The sequence below is a fragment of the Ambystoma mexicanum genome, chromosome 2p (genome assembly GCF_040938575.1).
Source record: "Ambystoma mexicanum isolate Mex_15411 chromosome 2p, UKY_AmexF1_1, whole genome shotgun sequence".
NCBI lineage: Eukaryota > Metazoa > Chordata > Amphibia > Caudata > Ambystomatidae > Ambystoma > Ambystoma mexicanum.
The window spans coordinates 718941208-718966096 of record NC_090923.1 but is presented as its reverse complement, the minus strand read 5'-3'; the positions used below and the strand labels follow the sequence as shown (position 1 = coordinate 718966096).

Sequence of the window (24889 nt, the reverse complement as noted above, 5' to 3'; positions counted from 1 at the left end):
GCCTCTGCATTCCTGCGCAAGCCTACTCATCTTTTGAATGCCTCGTCTGCAGTCTCTCTCTCCTGGCCATTCCCTTACTTTGGCTACCATCTATCGGCCACCTGGTCCGATCTCCTCCTTCCTCCCTGAGTGGGCAGACCTCTCCTCTTCCCTCCTGGTCTCAACCACTCAACTCCTCCTTCTTGGAGACTTCAACATCCACCTGGATGCCCCCTGTACTTTCTCTGGACTCCTTTGTGAACTCTGTGACTCTCTCTCACTCTCTATTCTCACCTCTGGCCCGACTCACTCAGCTGGGCCCACTCAGGATGGTCTGATCTCTTCAGACCTTCCCCTTTTGATCCCTCTCACCACTCCTCTCTCCTGGAGTGATCACTTTCTCCTTTCCTCCCAGCTCCCCCTCTGCCCCTCAGCCAAGCCAACTCCAGCACTGTCATCTACCTTCTCAGTTATCTGACCCATGAAGCGTGTGTCAGTTCAGCCTTTCGCCGCCACTTTCTCACCCCCGCCCCTTGGCTGACTCACACCCTGACACACGCCTTTCCATGCTCCACTCTGCTATATCGGATACTCTCGATGTTCTTGCCCTTGTCATGAGGATCCGCTTGAAGCCCAAAGCCAAGTGCAACTCTTGGTACGACTCAGACCTCATCACACTTAAACACAAGTGCAGGGTGGTTGAGAGGAAATGGCGTGCTTCAGGTACATCCTCTGACAAACTGGCCTGCTGCCTGCTCCAAAGGCAATACCGGTTCTCTCTGTCCGCACTAAGAAGAGAGCACAGATCCAAGCCTGCATCTCTGCGGCATCTAACAACTCGGCCGAATTCTTTAAAATCTGCAAGGAGCAGGCCAATCATGCTGCTCTCTCCACATCTCCTGTCCCCTCCCAGACCCTCTGCATGGCCCTGGCTTCTCATTTTATCTCTAAAACACAGGACATCCTGTCCTCTCTCTCTTCTCCCCTTCCTCCCTCTACTCCCTGCTCTTCCCCTGGCCCTTCTTCGGCCACCTATAACCCCTCCTTGTCTTTCTTTCCCCTGTTCTCCCCAGACGAGGTTTCTAGACAAGTCTGATCTATGAAAGTCTCGTCGAAACAGGTTCACCCCTGTTCCTCCAAAACCATCAAGGACCACTTTGACACCCTGTCTCCTGCTCTGGCTGACTTCTGCAACCACTCCTTCGCCACTGGAGTCTTCCCCCCCAAAAGCACTCCCTTGTGCACCTTCTTCTTAAGAAACTCTCTGCCGACCCTTCCTGCCCGACTAACTATCGCCATCCCTCCTTTCCTGGGCAAACTCCTGGAAAAGCTGGCCATCTCCCAGCTTAATCTTCACACTGAATCTGTTGGTTGTCGCCATGACCACCAGTCTGGCTTCAGAGCTGCTAGAACCATGGAAACTGCTCTCCTGAACATCCGTGAAGACCTACTCTCCAACCTTGATACCAACGCCCCCTGTGTCCTCATCTTACCTGATCTCTCGCCTGCCTTTGACACGGTTAACCATGCCATCCTGCTCAACCGTCTCCGTGATAACCTGTGTATCACTGATCAGTCCCTGGTTTGGCTGACTTCTTTCTTCTCTGATCGACCCTCCCAGGTCCAACGTGGGTCCTTCCTCTCTATCTCTATCTCTACCTTTGGTGTTTCCCAGGGGTCTAACCTTTCTCCCTGGCTGTTTAACCAATAACTGGCACTTCTTGCCCACCGCATTGCCGCTCTCTGCCCCAACTTTCAGTGCTATGTGGATGACACGCAACTCATTTTCAGGCTCCCTTCTGCCACCTCTTCTCCTTCTCTCATCTCAGATTGTCTGTCTGCTATCCAGAAGTGGTGTGCCACCAATGATCTCTGCCTTAATGCCAGTAAGACCGAGATTCTTCGACTCCACACTGTCCTTCTCTCCTCACATTTCTGACGTCTCTAAGAAGTCACACTACCAGCTGCACCTCCTCAGAGGTATTCTTCCTTTCCTCTCCTTCCACTCAGAAGCTCACTGTCTCCAGAGCTCTGGTTCGCTCTAGGTTTGACTACAGCAACAGCCTTTTTCTAAATCTGCCTGCCTCTACTCTGCCCTCTGCAACTCATGCAAAACAGGACTGCAAGACTTGTCCTTGGCCTCAAGCCCAGGGATCGTATCTCTCCAGGACTGAAATCGGTATCCCTACATATTATCCCCACCAAAAATCTTGCCGTGCATATGGTCATTTGTCTCGCCATAGGCGATATTTTTGGGGGGGGATAATTTGTGGGAGCGGGTGTTGCGGGGGTGTCCCCCGCACATTTAAAAATAATGTGGGGGTTGCGGGGGTGTCCCACGCAGGGTTCATGGCTCAATATCGCTGCAAAAATATGGCGCTATTTTTGTATTGCGATGTTTCTACTGGGATATTAACACATGGAATCCTGGCTCCCAGTGGCGGCGAGGATTAAGTTCAACACTCTCTGCATCGTCCACAAGGCCTTCTGGGGCCTCAATACCTTCAACTCTGTCTTCCTAAATATATTCCTTCTCGAGCTCTTCGCTCATCCGCCTCCAACTCCCTCGGGGTCAGTCACTTCTCCAAGCAACGAGTTGGTGGTAGATCTTTCTTTTGCTGGGGCCTCCCTCTGGAACAGACTCCCTGCCTCTATGAAACTTGATTACTATTCTATAAAACAGTGTTTCAATCTCGGGACCCATGATTGATAAGTCTAGTCCAGTAGTTTAACCACCACATGACATACCCACCTTTGATGCTATCTGTTGATTGCATACTGAAATGGAGAATTTTACTTTTGTTCTTTTTCCAACAGTGTGATGTTATGGGCATGTCAGCTGATGTCTTTGTACTAGAACCTGACACGCAAGCACCGAGTATATAAGCATTGAAAAAATGGATGACAAGCAGTCTGTGCTACATGCATTGGAGACCTTCCGTGTAATACAGGTAACATTATTTCTTTCCAATCGAATGTTGGAATGTCACTTCCATGTATGGTATTTGTCCCCTGAATTCAGTTGTAGGAAGAGGGTATTTGAAAGCCTGAGAATATTTTGAGGATTTATAAATCATTCTATATTGTGACGCCATAAAGGCAAATATGTGAACATTATCTTTGAAGGAGGGGCATATAGGCCTATAATTTGTAAGGTTGACACAGCCAAATAGCACAAGTTAAGAGTTTTTGAGCTTGTCTGAATGTGTGCATCTCCTGGGGTTGTGATTTCTCAGCAGAAATATGGAGGTCAGGAGTTCTCATTACATAGTGCTGAGGCTGAGCGTGGCCGTTCTGCCTGTTTTCTGTGACCTGACGGCCTCACAAAAGCCCCAAAACTGACCAGTACTTCTGCCAGCAGTGGAGGAGTTACTCAGGGTGGTTGCCTAAAGAATTTAGCACATCTCCCTTGCAGCACCTTGGAAGTGTTCCTTACTTTAAAGTCAGCATTGATCACATGTTTGCAGGCCTCGTGACAGAAGGTTATAAATAACCTCTGGAGAGGCTGGCCTGTTACTGTTGGGGAGCTGTAGTGACCGAGTTGTACAAATGAGACCACGGTCCCAGGTAGGTTTGACTTTTTGAGGTTAAAGAGTGTAGATATCGGGATCAGTATTGGGAAGTCAGACACACTGGGCACCCCTCCCTATCCAGCTCCAGGCACCAGCTGACGCATTCAGAACACTCTCATACAGAATCCTATCAACATGTCACTCCGCTCCATGCAGCCTTGGCAATCACTCCGTCATCACTAATGTGCAGGACACAACAGGATGAATGGATGACTGAGAGGAAAAGAGAAATAGTGGACATGAGGGAGAAACGGAGAAGAGAAACGGCAGGCAGTCCTAGGAAGAGAGGTCCAGATATACAGAAAAAGATAGTGCGAAGGAAAGTCTGTAGATGAGGGAAAATGGAGACACATTAAGAACGAATGGGAGTTATGGGGATAGAAAAAAATATGGACAAAAAAGGAGAAAAAAAGAATTAAAAATATGGGCAAAAGGGGACGTGCAAGATAAACATTGAGAGGGATGGAAAGAACGTAAAGGAAATGTATAAAGCTGGAACAAAACGGTGGGTGGAAAGAAAACATAAAAAGAAAATGGCAATGAAAGAGGAAAAGAGGGTGTTCGAAAGAAACAAGAATAATTAGGAAAGAAAAAAAGTGATGTGGATTTAGGAAAGAAGAAATAACGTAAAATCCATGCTAGCGCTGTGTTTGCTGTTTGGTGGCAAGGTAAAAAATAGGTGTCAGTTGATTTCAATTTATTGGTAGTTACTTTCTTGAACTTGAAAGCCTAAATGTGCTCTGCTTGGACATACACAGAGGGTGAAAACATTACCTAGAAGCAAATGACAGAGCTATTTGTCCATCTGATAGAAGGGGATGAACAAAAAGTGAAAGAATAGTAAAAAGTGTGGAGTAATAGAAAGAAGGACAGATGTTAACAGAATAGATGGAAGAGCAATGAGGGGCAAGAGGGTTGGTGCATGGCTATAGAGGGCCTGGACATACTCCTGCTGGCCACGTGGTCGGCTGAAAGAGTGGTTATTTACATGAACTGGTGATGGTCATGTGGGAGCTGCTAATCCTGTTCACGAGCCTGTGGAGATTGGCCATACCTGTTGCTGGACATCTGGAGACACGGTGTTCGTTTGTAACATTTCAAATATTGTCTGGCATACAATTCAGCCTTTGGCCACATATGAGAACCATTGTCTTGCCAGGTGACCTATGTTTGATTTATTTATTTTTTCCATCACCAATAAGCTGAAAGAGAATATGATGGCACCTCTCCACAGTGTGGTGATGCACAGGATCCACGCAGCCCATTCGTGAGGTTTTGGCCGAGTGCATAGTGACATTTGGGGATTTGTTTAACATGTACCTACCCTCCTTCTGGTCTAATGCCTTTGGCACTACTAGTCAATTTGTCAGGATTCTTGCCTCAAAATAAGGAGCATCCGTGGGAGTTTAGTTCAAATCCACCCCGCCAAATCTATTTAGTTTCCTCTCAATAAACATTGACACTTTTTAATTACAGAACTGGTGAATTAAAATAAATTGCAAAGCCCTTCTAAATATTTGCTTGGTGTCCTAGAGAAACAATGCTGTTTTTAAAAAAAAGAATACTAATCTTAAGGTCTATGTAGTGTTATATTATTCTTGATCTGCAGCTCTGAAAAGTTTGAATAAGCAGTTTTTATGATTTAGCATGGTTGATGATTTGGTCAGACACTTCATGATTTGGAACTCTGCATGGCCTTCTATAAGAGACGTTTAATGCCAGCAGTACTGGTGATTATATGTGGAGAAATGACTGGGCTGTTCCGGTCACATTTGATATTGTGCATTGGTCGATAACATCCATATGACGGATGCTCCCCAATTGCTGATGCGTCGCTCCACCTAATGCTACTTATTGTAACTTTTCAGACACCGCCGACCGTGTATTATTTTCCGAATTTTATCACAGAATCTGAGGAAGCATCACTTTTGCAGCAGGTATGTGACAGATTCTTAGGATCTCTTTCACTCTTTCACTGTACCATATATTAGGACCAAGTCCGCTTTCCTTTTCAAGCCATGGTTTGAATTCAAACATTACTTCCATTGTAAATATTCTTTCATTTTTCTCTTACCTTTTAAGAAAATTACAAAGTTTAACTCACTTTAGCTTTGGAGTTGCATGCTGCATTTTTCCACCTACTAAGTGCAAATCAATTCTACCATTGTTCACTTCTTGCAAACCCTTTTGTAGTACATCATTCTATGAAAAAAGAAATATATATACATTCTTTGTACTTGCTTTTCGGTATTTTGTTCATAATACCTGTTTTTGAGATATAAATGTGGCTTAGCCAAAAACCTAAATGTTTGTCAAATCCTTACCACTGTCATCAGAAACTGCCCTGTATTTGATAAATAGACCCAATTAGATGCCAAAATGTAAAGTATAAATAACTAATGCACTTACATGCACCAGAGGAAACAACTATATTCCTCCAGTACATCAATGATTCTAGTGCAGGGGATCATGAGAAAGTGAGTATCACCCGCAACACAAGGCTGTACTTCAAAGAGCGGGTGGTAACTATGGAACAACTTCTCAGGAGGAGATGTGGGGGCAAAATCAATATCTGAATTTGGAAAAGCATACAGAACATAAAAGTGTGTAGTCCTAGTATAGAAAGACCAGTGCCAAGCTCGAAATGTCATTCTGTGTATGATGTTACAGGAAGAGGGGAAGTGGGGATGTGAGCTGACAAGATAAGCTAGGCAGTCTTTATGTACAGTCAATATCTAATATATATTCAACTATCTATTGTATTTCTGTTCACTGGACTGTCTATTAGATGTATAAAAACTGTGATGTAGTCCCCCGTCATCTTCTTTTTGTGGGGAACCGAAGGGGTTGGCTTAATGGGGGCAGGTACCTCCCAAAGTTATAGGATGATGGGCCCATGAGCAATATTGGGGGAATCCTGTTGTGACCCTCAATAGACCCCATCCCAAGGCAGGGGACAGTCACATGAGGGCGGATAGATCACTGCCCCCTTTGGAAAGGGCTATTAATTAAGAGGAGGACTTCATGAGACCTGTTATCAGGGCAGTTTGGGGTACTCTGGCCCCACAGCACTTGCTCAAGGGACTTTAAGAGTCAACAGCAGCATTGTGACAGAATACCATCTGGTGGAGGTTGATATTCTGAACTTTATTTGATTTTTGGAAATAAAATGATGCAGGTCATAATATTTCTGAATGGGAAGTCTACTAATCAGACCCCCTTTTATTATGTCGCATGCCAAAATCATAGTGCGCAAATGTGCCTCTGCTGTAACCATCTCCTGGAATCTCCAGCAACTGCCCAGCAGTGACAGCAGGGCAGATTCAAAGGTACCATGTGCATTCCTGATAGCTGCTTGAACACAAAGCTACAACTGGCAGAGGTGGCTATATAATCATCTGCACCTCTGATTTAAAAGATACAACTGGTGTCTGCTTGCACACCATCCTAGATTCTGCCTGGGCTCCCTACACTTCCTACCCCCTCCTTACTTCCTGCAAGCAAAGCACTCTGGATATGACACCAGAAGTGAAAGGATGCTTGTTGAAGCAGCCTGGATTGGACCCCTGACAACAGGCTTGCTTTGGACCAATCTGCCTTAACTGTTTGCATTTATTAGGGAAGGACATCCTATCTTTAGTTGTTTGCATTTATTAGGGAAGGACATCCTATGTTTAGTTGATTCATCTTTGGACTCTGAGAAGAAAAAGAAAGATTTAATGGAACTATGTGTGATTACAGTCTATTCTAAAGTCCGCTGCCATAGAAAAGACGACAGAAGGCTCCAAGGCAGAGGTATGCTCTGTTCACTACCCATCCAAAGGGCACATTTGGGGTGACCAGTTGGCTGGACCAGACCTACTGCAAATGAGACACTGAGACCCAGGATCTTGCTCATTGGTAGTAGCAGAACCGTGTGTGCTCTAGAACCCTCCTGGCTAGAAGGCACAGAAAGTAAGAACTCAAATGGCCCACAGCTTTAGATCCTGTTTCCCTCCTTCGATCAGTTTTTCTACCGCACTGTACTAGAAATGACTGCCCAGGGAATTGGACATTTTCTAAGCCCTTTTTCAGGTATTGGAAGAGAGTGGGTGATTCAGTGTACCCCTGTTGGAGGTGAATGCAGAATGGAAATTTACCACCGGGTGACTTCTACTACTGTGAAAATGGCAGCAGTGCGCTGTATAAATCACAATAACATAACACTGTGAAGTGCGTAGCTGTTGGAGGAATACAGGAAAGTATGGCGGCCAGATTAATGACTACAGGGTAGGATCACAATACAATAGTGTTCACTGCTTGGAGGTCCGTAACTAACCTATTGATGTCAGTCACATGGCTGTTTATTGGGACTTTTTTTTCCTTGTTCTAAAAGGGACTGCATTACTGGGTCTATAACCTTCCTCTGCTTTTGGCCATACCTGATATTTGGGGATTCTGGGTAACTGCTTTATCTGATCTATCTTAAATCCGGAATTGTTCTTTGTTGTGTATGCATCTTGTTCCATTACCATGTGATGTCCCGAAGGAGGTCAGTATTGTTGCTAACAGTTTGGATAGTTGGGGACAGATGTCATTGTAGTGTGCAGCATGACAGCACTGTATCAGAACATGGATTTCTAGAACAACTCTGTTCAGCGTGCAATGAATGGTGCAGTTCAGTTTGTATAAAAAGTCTGTACCCAATAAGCATACGTAGGCTGATGGGCACACAAAATATGTATTTATCGGTAGTTGGTCGTAGTGTAACTGAGACTGGTTTAGTAATTTGGTGTAAAATGGGGGTGTTCGATTAACGAAGGTATGTCAGGGAAACCGTCGGAACAGACTGACGACCTAGTATCTCCTCTGTCTACTAGACAAGAAATGGTCTAGTAGCCAAATTCACATTGGATGTATGGGCCTTCTTGATATACTGGGATTAAGGGTTTCATGCCCAGATTTTCTCTCAGACTATCTCCTGATTGGTCTTTGTCTGGGGCATAGGCAGTGACTTATTTGGTTTAAACTTGGGAGCATTAGAATTTGTGAATGTACCTTGCTCTACAAGCGGGGGCAGGAATGACATCTTCCATTGGGCCTTCTGTTTGCAAAATAGTTAAAGGCTATGAGGCTAGGGCATTTCCCTTGCTGTCTGTCCTGTGAAACACCTCTGCCTCTCCTTCCACTCATCCCACTTGTTCCCCCTCTGAAAGCGCCTCTATACCTTTGCAATGCCGGACGCTGGAGATTCTGCATTTGTAAGGACATAAGCTGTCTCTGAATGTTCTCCTTCTTCTGTTTCTGACAAGTGATACAGTGCTTTGCCACCGTCACGAGTTCAGAGACGGTTTTGGTCTGACCCCCTCTACAAATCACCTTAAGCTGGTGTTGGAGCTTGGGCTGTAATCCTAAAGACAGAGGTATTAACTACTGCTTCTTCTGTGTTTTCTTCTGGCTTCACTATACCCAAGGGAATACTATTATCTAGCTAGATAGTCCATGGGTGATTCTCCTTTATTTTGCTTGCAATTATGTATCTTTGTCCCCATCGTTCTCCTGGCTTCAGGGATTGCTGCTAATAGGCGGTTCCTGGACTGTTCTAAACTTGTACCCATTTCTGGATCCTCAGTCGACCATGTGCCTTGCTGGCTGAGTCTCTGTCTAACTTCACTGTCGCCCTCATGAGCTGGTTCATATCAGCTCAAGAGGGGTTATGCTACTGAATCATTGTCTCCATCTCCTTGGTGAATTGATGGGACTTATATTTTTGGAAACTCCTTTGCGATCAAATTCCATGGGGACCATGGTACATGCAAAGTCACTCGATTGTATGCATCCGTGCCATTGGTATTTCCTGGCACTTGCCTCAAGTGCACCTCTTTGACATGTGAGTCGCTTCATTAGTTGGTACCTCTTCTCGTCAGTGAAGCTGCAAATGGGGATGAAGCAGGTATATTTGAAACATGCAGTTCTCCATCTCCCCAAGTGTCTGTATCAGGGCATAGGCATTGGGTCCAATCGGCTGGTAATTGAAGTGTTGTGGTGTCAGATAATGGTGGGCAGTTGGTCGCTGGAGTGATACAGGTTTTTTAACAATGTGTTCACACTGCCTGACCTGGTCTAGTCGGTGGGGTAACTGTCAATGGTGGGACTGTTTGCCAGTATGTTTGCTTGTTCTTTCAGGGGGCATTCCTTACATTTACCCATATCTTCTGCTGTCTCCTCATCCTGTGCATCAGTTGCTACTAGCCCATTTTCTTCCCTTAACCTTTTAAGTGCCAACAACGAGTATACTCGTCCTTTTTATATAGACTTCAATAATAGCCTGGCACTGTGAATCCTGTTTTCTGAAATGCTGAATCTAATCTCTTGGTTTACCATTAATATCTTTCAGTCCTCTCATTTTAGCAGCGTTCTATCTTTTCAATGCTTCTTGTGAGGGTCAGAAATGAGAGCCGGACACAAAGTGGTAGTGTTTTCAACATCAGATATCTTTATTCAAAGAAAAGGGTTGGATAAAGGCCTCTATGTCCCTATCCTAAAAAAGGTTTCCCTGCATAGGAAACTAAAACTAAAGATTAGCCTGTGTCTTGTTCTTGTGTACAAAACATATCTGACCCTCACACTAAAATGAACAGCTAAAACGTGTAAGGAAAACATGTTTCTGACTTATGTTTAACCATAATGTTCAAAGGTGAAACAAATACATAAATCCAACAAAAATGGTTTCTACAAAAGAGAAGTCCTTGGATCCAGAGGGTAGTTCCCTTCTCCTGGATAATTTCAGGAAGGATGGCGAAACAATTTCTTTTCCCAAATAATGTTTCCTTAAGGAGGGCAAGAATGTCTCTTTCAAGTAAGTTTCTCAAAGCTAGGAAAAGTGTTTCTTTTATACCACTGCTTCTGAGATGGCAAAGTGTCTCTTTTACATGACTACTTCAAGGATGGAAAAGTTTCTTTTACACAACTGCTTTATAGATGATTTCCTGGCATACTCCCTTACTACAAATTCTTAAATGCTTTCCTCAGATCCCCTGGTATACTCTCCTGCCAGGTATCTTTCCCACAAAAGACACACTGCCTGATATATCCATTTATCAGGTCTTCTGTCAATGGTCTCTTTATTTCTATTATAGCACAGGTTTATTCCTGTACTGTTTATACTTCATTGATTCTGGATTTAACTTGTCCCAAGCTTCCCCATATGGACCTCTCACATATGAAGACTTGTGCAAGTTCTGTTTTTTTACCTCCTCACCAGTACTTATTTGCTTTTGACAATGCTTGCTCCAACCTTCCCCATATGAACTTCTCATATACGGAGACTTGCGCAAATATTGTCTTTCTGCTTTTTCATTAACATTCATCGGCTTATAATCACATTTGCTCCAGCTTTCCCCATATTGATATTTCAATCATAAGGAATTGTGCCAATTCTGTTTCAGCTTCTTCACTAACATTCATCTACTTGTAACACATTTGCTTCCGCTTTCCCCAAATTGATATTGCAGGCATGAGGAATTTTGTAAATTCAGTCTTTCTAACTTACTTGGTCGTCGTTTAAAATGCTCTTTCAATTGTCGGTGTACTTGTCGGTACACCCAGGAGTTCCCACTATCTCGGGGCTAAATCACTGGCACTTCTGACCTACTGCAAGCCGTTCCCCGCTCCAGCTCCTCCTTCGGTCTCGTTTTTGCTCACCAGTAAAGTGGTTGCTTTTCTTTTCGACCGCGTCCTGCATGACTTCTCCTTTGCTGCCGGTTCCCTCGCAGCTCTTTCCTGGAGACTGGCACGCTCCTCTGGGCCTCTCACCACTCCGGTACAATTTGCAGATAAGCGGCAGCTTGGGAGCACCTGCCTGCTTCAGCCTGGTCTTCTCCCGAGCGTCTGCCTTCATCAGCGTTTCTGCCTTTCGCTTCACCCAAGTCTGTCTCCTCTCTCCAACTTCTGATTGCAAGGGAAAACCATCTTTAAATGTCCTGCACAGCTGATTCACCTTGCAACAACTAGCCTGTACAGTTTTCTTAGGATTTCTTTCAATCCACATTAACTCCTTCTCCCTCTTCCTCGTCTAAGTAGCTGAGGCCTTATGGGGGTTGGAGTCCATAGGATTAACAGGACTTCTAAGGAGATTTTGTTTGAGATTTTTACCTAGTACAACATTATCACAGGTAGGAGATGTGTTTTGTGTGTTATGTACATATGAGGTACGAATGGCATTCAGTTTAGAATGGTTGTTAGGAAAGGTTTGAGTTTTTATAACTGGAGGGATTTTTATAGTGACAGCATGGCATCAGGAATTTAGGAATTATAGGTTCCTTCTCATTTATGAAGGAGGAATACTGCAATTCCCCTGATGGAGTCACCACATCTCCCCCCGACAGCAGTCTCCTCCCATGTGATCCTCCCCCATAATGCCACCCCCAAGGTCAGGATCAGGCAACGGTTGTCGTCCCCTGGCCACCTGGGAGGCGATTTTAGGCTGGGGATCAGTGATGACTCCACAGGATTCATCACATTCTTCACAACAATCAGAATAAGCTCTATTTTGGACACATTTTTCATTTCCTTGATTGTAATGCATGCTTAAGTTGGTTAACAGACTGATATGAAAGGTACCTTGTAGCACAGACCTTTTATGCCGATTCTCCTGCATTAGATTGTGCTATTCTTGTAGATATTTGCACATTCTGCTATTGCATTTGGTATACATATATTGTGCCGAGGAGCCACTAGGTGGCATAGGGACTTCTTAAAGTGGACCGTACCCATGTTTATTATTGTTTCAGTGTTTTACCCTATTTAAATCTAATTGCATTATAGCCCAACATTGCACAACCACTTCCAGTCCAGTCATACATAAGGACAACTCAGCTTTTCTGCTGCCCTGAGAAGGAAGGGGATTCAGGTGCCAGATTCTCCACTAAGTGGTCCTGCAAGGGAATATATCATGTCATACTCCATTTGTAACCCCTAACCTGATTACAATTCCCGTTTACCAAACCAACAGTTAACCTGAGGTAACGTTCCATTTGACCAGATCCAGATAGAACCATTTTTTCTGATTACTTCAGTTCACCAGTTGGTCATTTATTATAAAACTGTTACTTATGTCTCTGCTTCTGGACCAGCTACTGGACTAACCATTGGTTCCCTGTACGGCTATGAAGTAGCACCACTTACAGTCAGCCTCCACCCGGCCACCCCACTGGGGTTTTTAATGGTACTCATTACCTTCCAGTTGGCGCTGGATGGGTTCGGGGGAAAAGTGGTCCTCAAGCTGGCGGTTTTCACTTGGAGCATGACAAGACCGAGACATGGCAACACTGTTAGGCAAAAATTGATGTAGTAACCCTGGGGGAGACTACACAACCCTTGTCCTCTTGGTATTAGGTAACCCACCTATTGGTATAGGTCTGTACTATGCACGTCGGTAGAGTGACTGAGTAGCCAGCCTTATCTCAAGTGAGCTGTAGAGCTGTAGCAATGAAATCCACCAATACAAGTATCCAAAAAACACTTACACTCAAGGATTTCTAGTAAAATATATTTTTTTTTATTTAACGGTCAGTTTAAAAAAAGCCTTCTTTAAAAAGGGCAATATATGTAGCAATCAAATGCACTTCAAAATACTTTCTCAGAATTGACACAAAACAAGTAGATACTCTTTAGAGATGCTTCATACACACTTCCTACACCCTGGGGTGACTTCACTAACTAGGATGGAACTGGCATTAATATATCACTTGTATACTTTGCAACTTCTGAGGTCGGTAGAAAGGAAAGGTTAAAAGAAGGAAAAAGGTTGAACGGGTTCTCAAAGCACTTTCAATATTCCAATGAAGTCTAGATAAAAACCTTTCCTAGCAATATTAGTTTAAAACCAATGTATCACCTATGAGGGACAATAAGAATAAAAGTCAATGGAATATAAGTGTCTGTAGGGAGCCAGGACAGCCAAAGTCAATTGGAGCAAAGTCTATGGAGCTGAGGCACTTCTTAGATAGTAATGTCTCGCACAAAGTTAGAGAGTTTGTTGAAGAAAAATCACTGTAGGGTCAAAAGCTGTTACACTTCTGAAGGTTAGAGCTGAGATCAACTCTAGAAAAGCAGCTACTGCAAGTCTCAACTGAGAACAGCAAGTTACAGACACTGAGGTAAGTACCCCAAGAAAGAACAGTACCTTTTGGTTAGAAGAAGAGATTCCAGCTGGCTCCTGTCTGGTTGCAGCAATGCAGATCCTGTGTTCCTGGGCCTCAGTCGTGGGGACAAGAGGGAGGACGTTTTGGGACTCCTGCGGCAGCAATTTGATGGTGGGCGGCAGCTACAGGCTCTTTTCTAATCAGCAGTAAACAGCACCTCCGTGGATCTTGGATACCAGTTGGGCTTCCTTCACTCCTTGAGTCCAGCACTCCGGTGAGGCGCAATGAGCTCTGGTCGCCCTGCTGCTTGAGGGTCCCGGGGAGATTCCTGCAGCTTCTGGCAGGCTTACAGACGTTGCACTCAACTGTGGATTTCTCAATCCCTGGCCCGGTTCCTGCAGCATCAAAGAAGTAGAGCCAGTCAGGGATGGTCTTCTGGCAAAATTTGTCTGGGTTAGTTGGTCCTGCTAGCCCTAACCCAAGGGAAGAAGTCATCCCTTCCTGGAGCTTCTCTTGTTGATCAGAAGAGGGGGTTTCAGCACAGCAGCAGGGCTTAACTGAAAAGATAAACAGTCCAGGAGGATGCAGCAAGCTTTGTTCTCGGTTTCTTCGTCAGGTTGTTCTTCCCATTGTTCGACTCTGTCTTCAGTCCCAAAACCCTTGCCTATTTAGCAGGTTTCTCCCACATGCACAGCCTAGCTGTCACTCACACAGCAGGGTGGCTGTCCTGCAAGGACAGCCCGCCAGCCTATCAGGACTGGGTGCATTCATGCTACCATGGAGACGAAGGACAGGGGAATTTCGGGCACCTCCCTCACTTCCTGCCCTTGCAGACACACTGGAGCCAAAGGCAGGTTTCAGTACTGAAGCCTGCCAAAGGCAAAATGAACAAAGGGGTCAAACCTGGTTTGGTGTGCAGAGTAAAACCCAAGAAAGACCTCCCATACAGAAAATGACAAAAAAAAGAAGACTGGGGCCATTTTGACAAAATGGTCACCCATGGGTGCTATACTGCAGCTGAGGATTCAGCCTGCCGTAGAAAAGCACAATGGTAGGAACATATAAACCACTGCCACCAGCCATGTAAAGTAGTGAGGGTAACATACAAAATGTTACATGACTAAGTACTCACACTCCTTCTCTCCTCACATCTCTGACGTCTCTAAGAAGTCGCACTACCAGCTGCACCTCCTCAGAGGTATTCTTCCTTTCCTCTCCTTCCCCCAGAAGCTCACGGTCTCCAGAGCTCTGGTTCTCTCTAGGCTCGACTATTGCAACAGCCTCTTTCTAAATCTGCCTGCTTCTACTCTCCGCCCTCTGCAACTTATCCAGAACAGGACTGTGAGACTTGTCCTTGGCGTCAAGCCCAGGGATCGTATCTCTCCAGGACTGAAATCTCTGCACTCCCAGTGGCTGCAAGGATTAAGTTAAAAACCCTCTGCATCATCCATAAGGCCTTCTGGGGCCTGGAGCCTCAATACCTTCAACTCTCTTTCTAAATATCTTCCTTCTCAATCCCTTCGCTCATCCGCCTCCAACTCCCTCAGGGTCAGTCGCTTCTCCAAGCAAAGAGTTGGTGGTAGATCTCTTTCTTCGGCTGGTGCCTCCCACTGGAACAGCCTTCCTGCCTCCCTTAAACTTGAGAAGAACCATCTCCAGTTCCCCGGCACCTCAAAACCTTTCTCTTTGCCTCTGCTTTTTCTCCGCCTCTCCTCTGCTGACCTCCTGGCTGTAACTGGAACTGCACTGACTACCTGGACACCCTGTGATCTCAGGCCGAGGTCCCTCCCCAGCCAGCGCCACACACCTGCACTGCCCACCTGGCAATCCCCCATACTTGGGGACTGTTTCTGTATCCCTACAGTCCCCCTACCAGCCCTTGACACCTGATGTCTGCACTTACCCATGCACTTGCCACTTGCTGGCTGTTTCTTTACTTATTGTTATTATCTATTCCCATGTACTGCACTGTCCCCGGCCGTTTCCCACACACTTGCGTGATCTCAATGACACCTGGCCTAGAAGGATCGTTGTCTTTCCTCCCTTTGTTCCCTTCTCTTGCCTCGTCGCTCCTTGAAACACTTGTGTAAAGGCGCGTTATAAATGCCATATCATATATCATAAGTAGGAAAAAGGGGCTACTAAGTAACCCCCCAGCACTACGCATAAGATTGGGTGTGCTGGACCTACAAAGAGAAAAGGTAAGTAAAGTCAATTTCACTTTACTATTCTTGGGAACAGTAGTTCTCACAAGAAAGGGTAGTTGAACCTTAAGAAAAAGCTAAAGAATTTCTCTGTGACACTTCACTGAAGGTGCTGTGTGTCACCATACAAAAAGTAGATGCCTATGGAGTTTGTCTGACTCCAAAAACAAAGGAAACGCATAATCCAATTCAGATCAAAATACATGAGGGAGTGAGAAAAGGTCTCACTTGCTCCAGGGTTGAAATTAAAAGGACCTAAAGTCCAGCAAAGGAGCTGGGGGTCTCTAAGGTTGAAGGGAATAAGCACAGAAATGAGAATTCTACCTAACAAACACATTGTCTAAGAAACGGAGCTCATGAAATAATTCTAGGATGCTATAAAGACAGAGATAGCTTTGTCTTTCAAGACAATCAGTGTAGCTACACGCTTACTCTACCGAAGCAATCATGCAACAGCGTGAGCCTCCACCGTTTATATGTCACGACTGTGATTGAAACTGAAAGTTATCCAGGAACTTCCAGACAGAAACTTGCTGTCCAGTCCCTCGGACGAGGCCTCCCGCCTCTCTCCAGTTTTTACTGGAAGGTGCACATGTCCGTCATCTCCTTAATCAATGTTCTTGGATCTTTCTGGAAAGCTCTTACCAACCAGCGACCAGGATAAACGCTGTCCTTATAACACGTGCTAGAAAATGTCCATGATTCCCTAGTTAAGTCTATAGTTCACATTGAACTATAGACTTCAAGGGTCCCTTTTACTCAAAGATTTATCAGCGGTTCTCATACTCCAATCGCACTTTATGAATATGATATGATATATGATATGATAGTTTATTTATATAGCGCCTATACACAAAGTGTTACAAAGCACTTCAAGGCAAGGGAGGGAACAAGGGAAAATACAATGAAATTCTTACAGGCCATGAACAGTAAGGATGTGAAATGAACTATCGTACTCGGCCTGACAACATTTCAGATAGTGCAAGAGCTAAGACATAGATAAGGAAGGGAAGGGAAGAGTGAGAAGGAAATGGAAACAAACAGGCGACTACCGTACTAGGCCTGGCGACATTTCTGGTAGAGCCGGAGAAAAACAAAAGGTGAGGGAGAGGGGTGCAGAAAGGGAGGGGAGGAGAGGAGCAAAACAAGCGACTATCGTACTAGGCCTGACAACATTTCAGATAGTGCTGGATGGGTGGTGAGGGTTACAGTAAGGGGAGGTGGGAGGAGACAGACGAGGTTGCTATCATACTAGGTCCAGGGACAATTCTGATAGAGTAAGTGCATAGAAGAAAGTAAGGGGAGTAGGGGAGGAGGTAGGAAAAGGGAGAAAGAGAGAGGAGGAGAGAACAGAGAGTAGAAATGGAAACGAAGTGAATGGTCACAGAGGAGCACTATTTATGTTATTATCACTAATATGATTGAGTCCATGCATGTTAGCTGAAATAGAACGGTTATTAAAGAACCATATCAACATGAAATTAAATGTACGTTATTAACTAAAATAATCATGTGAAAAGGGCTAAAACATCATAAAAGCAAATCTGTTCCCACATGGGTGATTCAGAAGTGGGAAATCGACAGAAACACAATTGGTTTTTTGAATTCTCTTCAGGACCAGATATCTTTCTTTTATCCAGAGTATGGATTCAGGGGTCTTTTGTCTTCTAAAAATCTTCTTTTCTCTCCTTTGGAAGTCTCATTCATTGAATTTAACATACACGTCTCATTGTAAGTGGTGGTAGATCCGTATCCATAGATTTAGCTCACCATCCCTAGTTGTATGTTGTATTGGGGGTTCTGCCTTCATAGTTTTTCGAGATTCCTCTTTGCTCAACTTGTATCTCTTTGCTGTGTGCCTTATTTAATGCTTCTGGATTGTAGACTGTCATAGGATGTGATTGCTGTTATTTAATGCTACTAGGTTTACAGTGCTCCCAAACCAAAATGGGTACATCTGTCTGGAAGAAAACTGCAGAACTGGGGTAAGTTTAGTTATTTTCCATATGGTGTGCCTACTTTACATTTAAAAAAATGAACTCCAAACCTAGGACTGGGGGAAAATGAGTATGGATCTCCAAAGTTACTTTGCTCTGCATGCTGGAGTTGTAAACACATTAGAAAGTGATTCATCTGCAATTCCTGTTGCCCACTAAGCCCTCTTTTGTAATTACCTCTTGAGAATTCCGTTACTTTGTGGGAAGGCTAGATGGTTATTTTAAAATTGCGTGCAATAAGAGAATGCACATGTGTTCTTTCCTATACTCCCCTCCCTATGTTATATATTGTTTTTCCCTACAGGTCCTCCTACCTTATGTACCCTGCTTTTCCACTCCTCATTTAGAAAAAAACAAACATCCATTGCCTTTGCAACATACTTGTAACACCCTTGGTGCATCCCCTTTGTACAGCTCTCTGTTGCTTCCCAGTATGCATACATGCACACAAAAGCAAAACCACTGCCAGTTTGGAGATAAGAAAGGTGAGCAAGTTTTGATGACTAACAATGGGCTATGGGACTGTGAGTACATCTTGTTGTTGTGACCTGAGTCTGATCAATTCCAACTAACACCAAATTCATGTCAATACAATGCTGGAGTGATGGTGGAGATTTAGGACAGACCAGATGTCAAGTTAGAGGAATCAACTGACACCACTCACATAGAACTTCACTTTTAGTCGACTTCAACAAACCAACCAACCTACTGTGATTAAGTTATTACTGCAGTCCCATGGGATGGGTGTTTGGGTATCGCCAAGGTTCCCTGTTTTCTGCAGGTCCGTGGACCTCGCGCTTCACCTCTCTCGCCTTGTTTGATTCTGATTCCTTTGCTCACCTTCTCTGGGATTTGTAGTGTCCTGTACATCTTTCTTGGATGTTGTTAAATTGTTCTTGGCTACTCCCTCCTCTATCTCATATCCTCCTCCTATGTGATGAGGATGTGTTGAATCAAGGGAATTTGTCCTTTCTCCCCAAGGGGCTAGGGAGGTGAGCCCGCTCTGCAACACCCTCCCTAGACGTGGAGGCAAGTGGGACTTAACTGGGAGTGACGCCCTCTTAGGGGACAAGGACTCACATTGCTGTGAAGAACTCCGTAAAGCTGTGCACACCATGGCCTACATGGGATGCTCTAAAATATCAGAGACTGTTAAACAACAAGACTGGGCTGAAGAAACTCTTAATAGATGTAATTATCACATAGAAAAAGAACATGTCCCTTTAAATCAAAATGTCCAATCCACTGGAATGAGTATGTTGAATAGCGTGTACTCGACAAGCAATAGAGAGAGAGAGGAACACATACGCAGGCAAGAGAAGGCCCTGAGCTGTGTAACACCTGGAGAAGTCAGAGTAGGCATGAACCGGGAAGCCCGCACATTTCAAACTCGCACAATACTGGACAGGGAGATACCAGAGCCTCTGCAAATTCCCAGCGTGAGATCCCAAAAGGGCAGGAGCCTAGATGAAGGTAGTGGCAAAACCAAGAAGGATCTCTGGTGGACAGCTGGTCCACAAACCATCGCCAATGCCACCATTGGCATAAAGCAGCAAGGTGTCTGGTCACTCAGCGGAACACAGAGATGCTGCAAGGAGAATAGAAACCCAAGGAAGAAAACGTTGACGAAAATAAACTGACGGCTATTCGGAGCAGGAGGTAAGCTCCCTGAGGAACAAGGGTCCCGAAGACTTTTTCCTTCACAGTCGAAGGTAACAGGGAGAACGGGAATAACGGGAGGCCCAAAGGGAATCATTATACCATGCAAGCAACTCCTTCCAGTAGAAGTCATGAAGAAAAGTTTATTGTGAAACTGTGGAACTTAAGTGTGATATAAGAGAAAGAGCTACTGAAAATCTGAATACTGAGAGAAATGAACATTGGATAACAATACACTGGGAAATGGGGAAAGAAACTCGATATTCTGTGCAAGAAGAACATAACACAAAACAAAGAGAACATTATGAGCCAGAGTTCAGAGGAACTATTCAGTTGAACAATGTACAAAATCAAGTAGGCCAGAACAAGCTGAACTATATTTGCCCAGGAGGGAAAAGCCTACCAGAGAATTAGTGTTTTCCAATGATACGCTGAAACCAGCAACACCGATCTTCGAAAAGATCCCTGAAAGGGATTCCCAAGGAAGAGGGAAATGCTAATACTAAGAGTTAGAGACTTATCCAAAAAATCACAACATACTGTTTGAGGATTATGTATTAATAAAGAATCCTACAGACTGGTACCAGAAGTACCCTCAGGAGAAGGGAGTCATTCTCCTTACCTAAGTTAGTTTTCATAGTAGTAGAGTCCATTATAATTCTAAACATAATTATAATTGTTTTTTATAACGCTCTTAATATCGAAGAGGTTTCTAAGTGCCGACCTGGCATTCAAACCTACGTTGCTCTGTGTCGTCTTGCTTCAAAGAGGAACGCGTTGCCACTGAGCTATACTACCCGGGTAGGTTAGGTTAGTTTTGCACAGGGGAATTATTCTTTTGGACATTCACGAATGACTGATGAGCACCTTAGTTAGTAACATAGACAGGGATCACCCATAGTAATAGGGAAAATTAGGCCTTATAATTTGATGATAGTAAAATCCTGTGAAACATGTCCTCAGTGTCCGCGTCCTTCTTCTGAGTCCCAACCCATTCTCTGCTCCTCATTTCCATGCTCTCCCCTCTCATCCTATGCTCTGCTCGCTCCACTCCTCCTCTATGCTCTCCCAATTTCTCCTCTTCCTCTCCATACTTCTCGATTCCTCTTCCTTCTTTCTGCTCTCACCACTGCAATCATCCTGTGCATATCTTTGTCAATGTCCAGACTTCCGTATTTGATTTGTTTGGCTTGCATACTCCCACAGTGGCAGCCAGTTGGGGCTTGATCCACCTCCCATTTGTCAGGGAAAATCTGAATGTATGCTTAAAGAATGTTAATGGGAAATGAAATAGCAAGTGCATATATTGCAACATAAAGAGCATGTTGATTTTAAAAAGATTAGGACTGAATATTAATTATAGGCCCAGTGCAACTGAAGAGAGAAACCATTTTGATAATGTGTGCCTACAAGCAGAATGGAAAAAGGTAGCTTTGCATCTAACAATATTGTTACTTGAACGCTTAAAATATGCTGCACTAGCAAATTATTTAGAGCCATGGTTTGTAACAGTGCTGAAATAAGACTCTGGGGTTCATTACAGTTTTACTGGTATCCTGCCGGTAATTCTGGCGAAACTGCCTTACTGTTTCCGCTGCCCGATTATTACTGGGATATAATGGGTGGCAGAGATGCCGGTAAAGTTCCATTCCCTGGAGTCCCCTAGCCTGATGCCTGCAGCCATCCATGCCAGCAAGCTCTAGCTATACCGGCCAATTCCTTATCCTGGTAATTAATTAATATTTTATAATGCGCTTCAAATCAGAAACCAGTCTCTGAGCTTGGGACCGGGATTCAAACTGGTTTGCTCTGCATTGTCTTGCTTCCAAGACTAACGCATTGCCCCTGAGCTATCCTCCCAGCCCAGTCAGGCATGAAAGGTTGGATATAGGCTCTAGTCTTTACAGTTTGCAGGTCACAAAGGCATAGGGGAAGGGTACAGTGATGGTTTATCTATTTTGTAAAGGTTTAAGACAGAAAAGATCATTCATACCAAACTTGACATTCAAAGCCATTTTCCTGAGCAAAGCTAGCAAACCTTTTTAGGGCTTTATCAAAGTGTGCCATTCAGGATTGACCTGTGACGCGTGCCCCTGAGTGCTGTACCCGCTTGTTCAGAAGGCAACCTCAATGGTTCCTGGCTACACACTTAAGCATTGAAAACTGCATTCTTCATTTGTCCCTTGTAAACAGCGTAATTCTGTGAATTTCCTTATGGTGTACTGAAAGAGATGCTCATATTCCCCGAAAAGTACTACATGGCTTAGGGCGTTGCAGAGGGCTGTGCTCTGTGAGATCTGTATACAATGTTTGAGTACAAACTTCTAAAGTGGTAGCACGCTGCTGTATAAAGGTACACAGATTGTTTCTCGGCACTAACCCACAAAATGATCTTAAGGGAGTACTCAAGGAGAAGAACCAGAACTTTTTTGGCTCAACGAGGTTTGTGGTGTTAATGCAGCCAATGAAAAGGCAATCTTAGTGAAAGGTAAGAGACCTGTGACAGTGCAATGGATGTAGTATTTCAAAAATACTTTTTAGGAGTGGGTTTAAAGATTTCTGTACCTTTTTCTTCTTTTCCCCTATTTGTCCTTCTTTTTGTGTCTGCCACATCCTCTCCTTCAAATGTCACACTGTTATTATCACTTACTCCCTCTCACCCTCTTCCAACAGGCGGCTTGCCCCACCCCAGAGGAATGCTGGCTGAGTGCCTGCCAGATTGGCTTCACAAGTATGCTGAGAAAATCTCCTCTCTTGGCATGTTTGGAGGAAAAGTGGCCAACCACGTGCTGGTGAATGAGTATCTCCCCGGAGAGGGCATCATGGTAATTGTATGAGCGTTTTTGATGTCTTTTGCTCTTGCTGCTGAGTCATGTGTGGCATTGGGAAGATGTAATCCCGCAACCAGTGGAACTAGTGGTGAAAGGGAGACAGGCGTGTGGGTAGTGGCTTTTTTCCAGTGGCACCAAGTTGGCACTGCACTACCAATAATTAGACCTAAGAGGAGGCTGTACTTTACAATGAAATTCTATTTGGAGTCAACACGTTGTTCTGAATGTTTGCTGCCAGGATCTGATAGGATGGATTGTTTATGAATATTTATTGAAGATGAATAACCAATCACAGTATGAATTCAGAGGGTGAAAGATATAATCCGATCATTTATCTAATGATATGTACACTTTGACATGTGTGTTCTCCTTCCTGCTTTCAGGCCTGCAGTGTAGATGTTGCCACACAGCACACACTTTTCAGTATGCAGATTGTGGATATTAACAAAAAGATCCGGCAAGGCATGAAAAGAGGTTCTGTTCAATCATAATGTGCAGATATCATTGTAATCAAGCTCATCCATGCCAGGGAAATCTCCCTCCCCAATGGCAATATGCGATGTTATTATACACCTATGCAGTCAACAATAGAGTGGAAAAGCACAGGGAAATTAGTCATGCAAGGGAGTCCCTATGTAGACAACATACAAAGTGACAATGTCAATGTGCATGTTTCTTAAAATGATGGGGTCATGTGTGGAACGGCTTCTAATACATATTTGCATAATTGGGATTGGATGTTTTCATTTAGGTAAGAAGAGCCAAAACATAGGTGGATCCAAGAGTCTAGTTCTTTTACTGATGGTAGCGCCTGCAGCGTTAGATGGAGGAACCTCTCACCACTTCACTGTTTTAAGTTTGGTCTTTAGGTGGCACTCGTGCCACCTATAAGCCGAAACTATTGCCCTAGAGAACAGATAGAAATGGCATATGAGGAGCGACACATAGCTTGTAGGTGTTATTTGGTTATTTGCCTACTGTGATGAATCGAGAACATTCACTCCTTCTCCCCTGTGAGGCTAGGGAGGTGAGACTGCTCCGCAAGACCCTCCATAAGGGTCTGGGGGAGTGGGAACTCACTGGGAGCGACAAGCATTCTCATTCTAATGAGCAACCCCCCATCTCAGCAACAATAACTTCTTAATTGGGATTTCCTCAATATCAAGTCAATCGTCTTCTTTTCTATTGACGTCAGGTAATGCTGGAGCCACTATGAAATCTAAAGCCAAACGTAACGCTCATTTTCATTCTGACATATATGTAACTGAGACGAGACAAATGAGAGAGTGAAGAGAGAGCCATATGCAGGGGAAGCCCTCTGACATCGTTATGCCTTGGAGGGGTGGATTAGTGAGGAACCACAGAGCCTGCGGTGGTCAGTGAAGGCGAAAACGCCAGCCGAAAATGCCAGAAAGACGGGTGTTGCAGGCATGGACGAATCGGCTGGCTGGATGGAGTCCAGGAGACTGACCACAGGAGATCTGTGGTGGGCCCGAAGCCTTACGAACAACGCCGAAATCAACAGGAGTGGGAGAGATGAAATCTTCTGCTAGAGGAGCGACGCTGAACAGCCCGAGTTTCCCAGACAATCGGAGCGCCTCTACGGCAGAGTCAGGAAGGCGGCAGCAGAACCAGAGCAAAGCTACTCGGTTTGAACGCCTGTTTTGCTTTTTGGACACATGTAATAATCTCAGAAGTAGTCACCCTATCGCACGGACTAAATGTTCTTGGGCTCAGGAAGGCAGTAAAACACACTTAGAGAAAGGGTTGAAATATAATGGGCTTGTTACAGGCCCCTTTATTCTTATTCCATAAGCACACAGATAAATATGGGATAAATGCAATTGGTTATACATAAGCACAAAAACAAGGATAGCTACAAAGGGTATACATCACTGTTAGTGTAGATGCAGGAGACAACTTCATCTCAGCCACAACAACACTACCCAGTCCCGAGGCAGGTAGGTAGAGAGATCACACGTACTAGCAGGGTCTGGAGCGGAGCGTCCTCCCTCTCAGCAAGACTACCATCACCCGGGGTTCCAATTCTCTGTCTTCTCATCGGGATACCTCTTTTCTTAAGGTGGACAAATCCCGCCCCTCATAAGTTGCAAACTGTCCCCGGCCGAAGGACAGACAGCAAGCATGGGAGGCAAAGAGCGGAAAAATGCAGACAGTAGTGGAAAAACCAAGCTCTTCTCTCGCACGCTCGTTCCCAGCACCCTTTATCAATGCACCTGCACATCTCGGACTCCCCTCTCGGCTCGTCCTTGAGCGAACAATACAACTACTATCCTCCATAATAAGCTCATCTGCCTCATAAAATAATATTGCAACCTTTGTGTTAGGGAGAATTTTCATTCTAGTGCTCAATTCCTGCCACCTTAGAGACCCCCAGCTCTTTTGCTGGACTTTAGGACTTTTTCATTTTAACCCTGGAGTGAGTGAGCCCTTTTTCCTCACTCTCTCGTGTGTTCTGATCTGATTTGGATTATGTGTTTCCTTTGTTTTTGGACTCTGACA

At 44.5% G+C, this 24889-nt stretch overlaps 1 protein-coding gene across 1 annotated transcript in view; it reads left to right on the top strand.

Moving 5' to 3' along the window:
• ALKBH6 (alkB homolog 6) overlaps positions 1–24889 on the top strand; it is a 119733-nt gene that overhangs the window by 15654 nt on the left and 79190 nt on the right. The window contains exons 2-5 of the mRNA XM_069644311.1: positions 2797–2930; positions 5420–5488; positions 17804–17864; positions 22209–22360. Of these exons, the coding sequence (XP_069500412.1) occupies positions 2877–2930; positions 5420–5488; positions 17804–17864; positions 22209–22360 (336 nt within the window). The 5' untranslated portion in view covers positions 2797–2876. The remainder of the gene's footprint in view (positions 1–2796; positions 2931–5419; positions 5489–17803; positions 17865–22208; positions 22361–24889) is intronic.